The following is a 1,273-nucleotide window of genomic DNA, read 5'->3' as shown; positions in this document are numbered from 1 at the left end:
TTTCGAGATCAAGTTTGTTGCCTGCGAAAAAAGGAGGTTACAAGCACGCACGTTGAGAACGGGGCTGGCTGGTTTCAATGGGCCGGGATGTGCCAGATTGTCGCGTGCAGCTGGCGGAAGGCGGCAACGTGACGCACCGACAATGACAATGGAGATGTTATCGAGCATCTTTTTGAGTTCCTTCACCCAGTTCTTGACCTTTTTGAAGGAGTCTTGGTCGGTAATGTCGTAGACCAAGACGGCACCTTGACTGTTGCGGTAGTAGATGGGACCAAGGGCATGGAATCGTTCCTGGCCCGCCGTGTCCTGCCAAAGTCGCGTTCGGTTTGGCTGAGTGAGCCTGGGACGCAGACGTGGCAACAAACCGACAAAGGGGCGGACCCGACCCGCGGAGAAGGTCGGCCTGGCGAGGCGTATGCAAAGCTAAAGGGCTGAGGTCCGTACCCAAATGTTGAGTCGCACACGTTTAGCTTGGATATTCATCATCTTGGAAAGACATGATGCTTGCAGCGTGGTCTGATGTCCATCCACGAAGACGTTCTCGCAGTAGCGGCGGACGATTGACGTCTTGCCGACGCAGCCCTCTCCCAAGAGGACGATCTGGGTGTGCAAGGGAATGCATGGCCGGCGAAGCACAAGTGAGTGGAGTATGGGAGCAAAGAGGCAGGGCAATGATCGATCCAAGGCAAAAGAGGCCTGATTGAGGCGGTCGTGGCAGACGCCTCCAAGAAGATGGAAGTCTTGACAAGCTCAAGTGGCAATCAGAATACGGGCGGAGAAGCACGGCCATGTACCACAACATTGCTACATGGTTGGTGCAAGTACCTTAAATTCGGTGGCCATGGTTCTTGTCCAGGCCCGATGGGCCTCTGGTGCTTGTTCAAGATGCGCCTTCAAGCGACAATTCGAAGAGGGTCGGCCTTCAGCACAGGGGCGACGACAAGCGGTCGCAACTAGATACGCAGTCTATCGATCATCGCGGCATCAGCCATTTCCAGCCGCGGCCAGAGGGTGGGAGCGGGCAAACCAGAGAAGAATGCGAAGGAGCGGGGCAAAGCAGGGGAACGGGGGCAACAGGCATGGGCCTCACCGGTACGACGTGTGTCGTTGTTCGAATAGCTGGCGATTCGGATCTACAACGCATCATCGAGTGCCACACATCATGACCATGGTGAGATGCTCAGCACAAACACACCAGCTGTACAGCAACAGCCAGCTCCATGACACCCGGCAGCAAATGCACACGCGAAAACAGCCATCATGGACCAGAGGC

General features: G+C 55.9%; 1 protein-coding gene across 1 annotated transcript; it reads right to left on the bottom strand.

Moving 5' to 3' along the window:
• Positions 1-137: 137 nt before the first annotated feature.
• On the bottom strand, positions 138-843 carry MONBRDRAFT_13239 (uncharacterized protein; the record flags this gene model as incomplete). The annotated part of the gene is made up of 3 exons (XM_001751133.1): positions 138-306; positions 445-600; positions 826-843. Coding segments are annotated over 3 exons (343 nt in total), but the record flags the coding sequence as incomplete, so codon positions are not given.
• Between the last annotated feature and the right edge of the window lie 430 nt (positions 844-1,273).

The sequence above is a fragment of the Monosiga brevicollis genome, genomic scaffold (genome assembly GCF_000002865.3).
Source record: "Monosiga brevicollis MX1 MONBRscaffold_421 genomic scaffold, whole genome shotgun sequence".
Classification (NCBI taxonomy): domain Eukaryota; class Choanoflagellata; order Craspedida; family Salpingoecidae; genus Monosiga; species Monosiga brevicollis.
The sequence above is the reverse complement of the archived record's forward strand: the minus strand, read 5'-3'. Positions and strand labels throughout refer to the sequence as shown.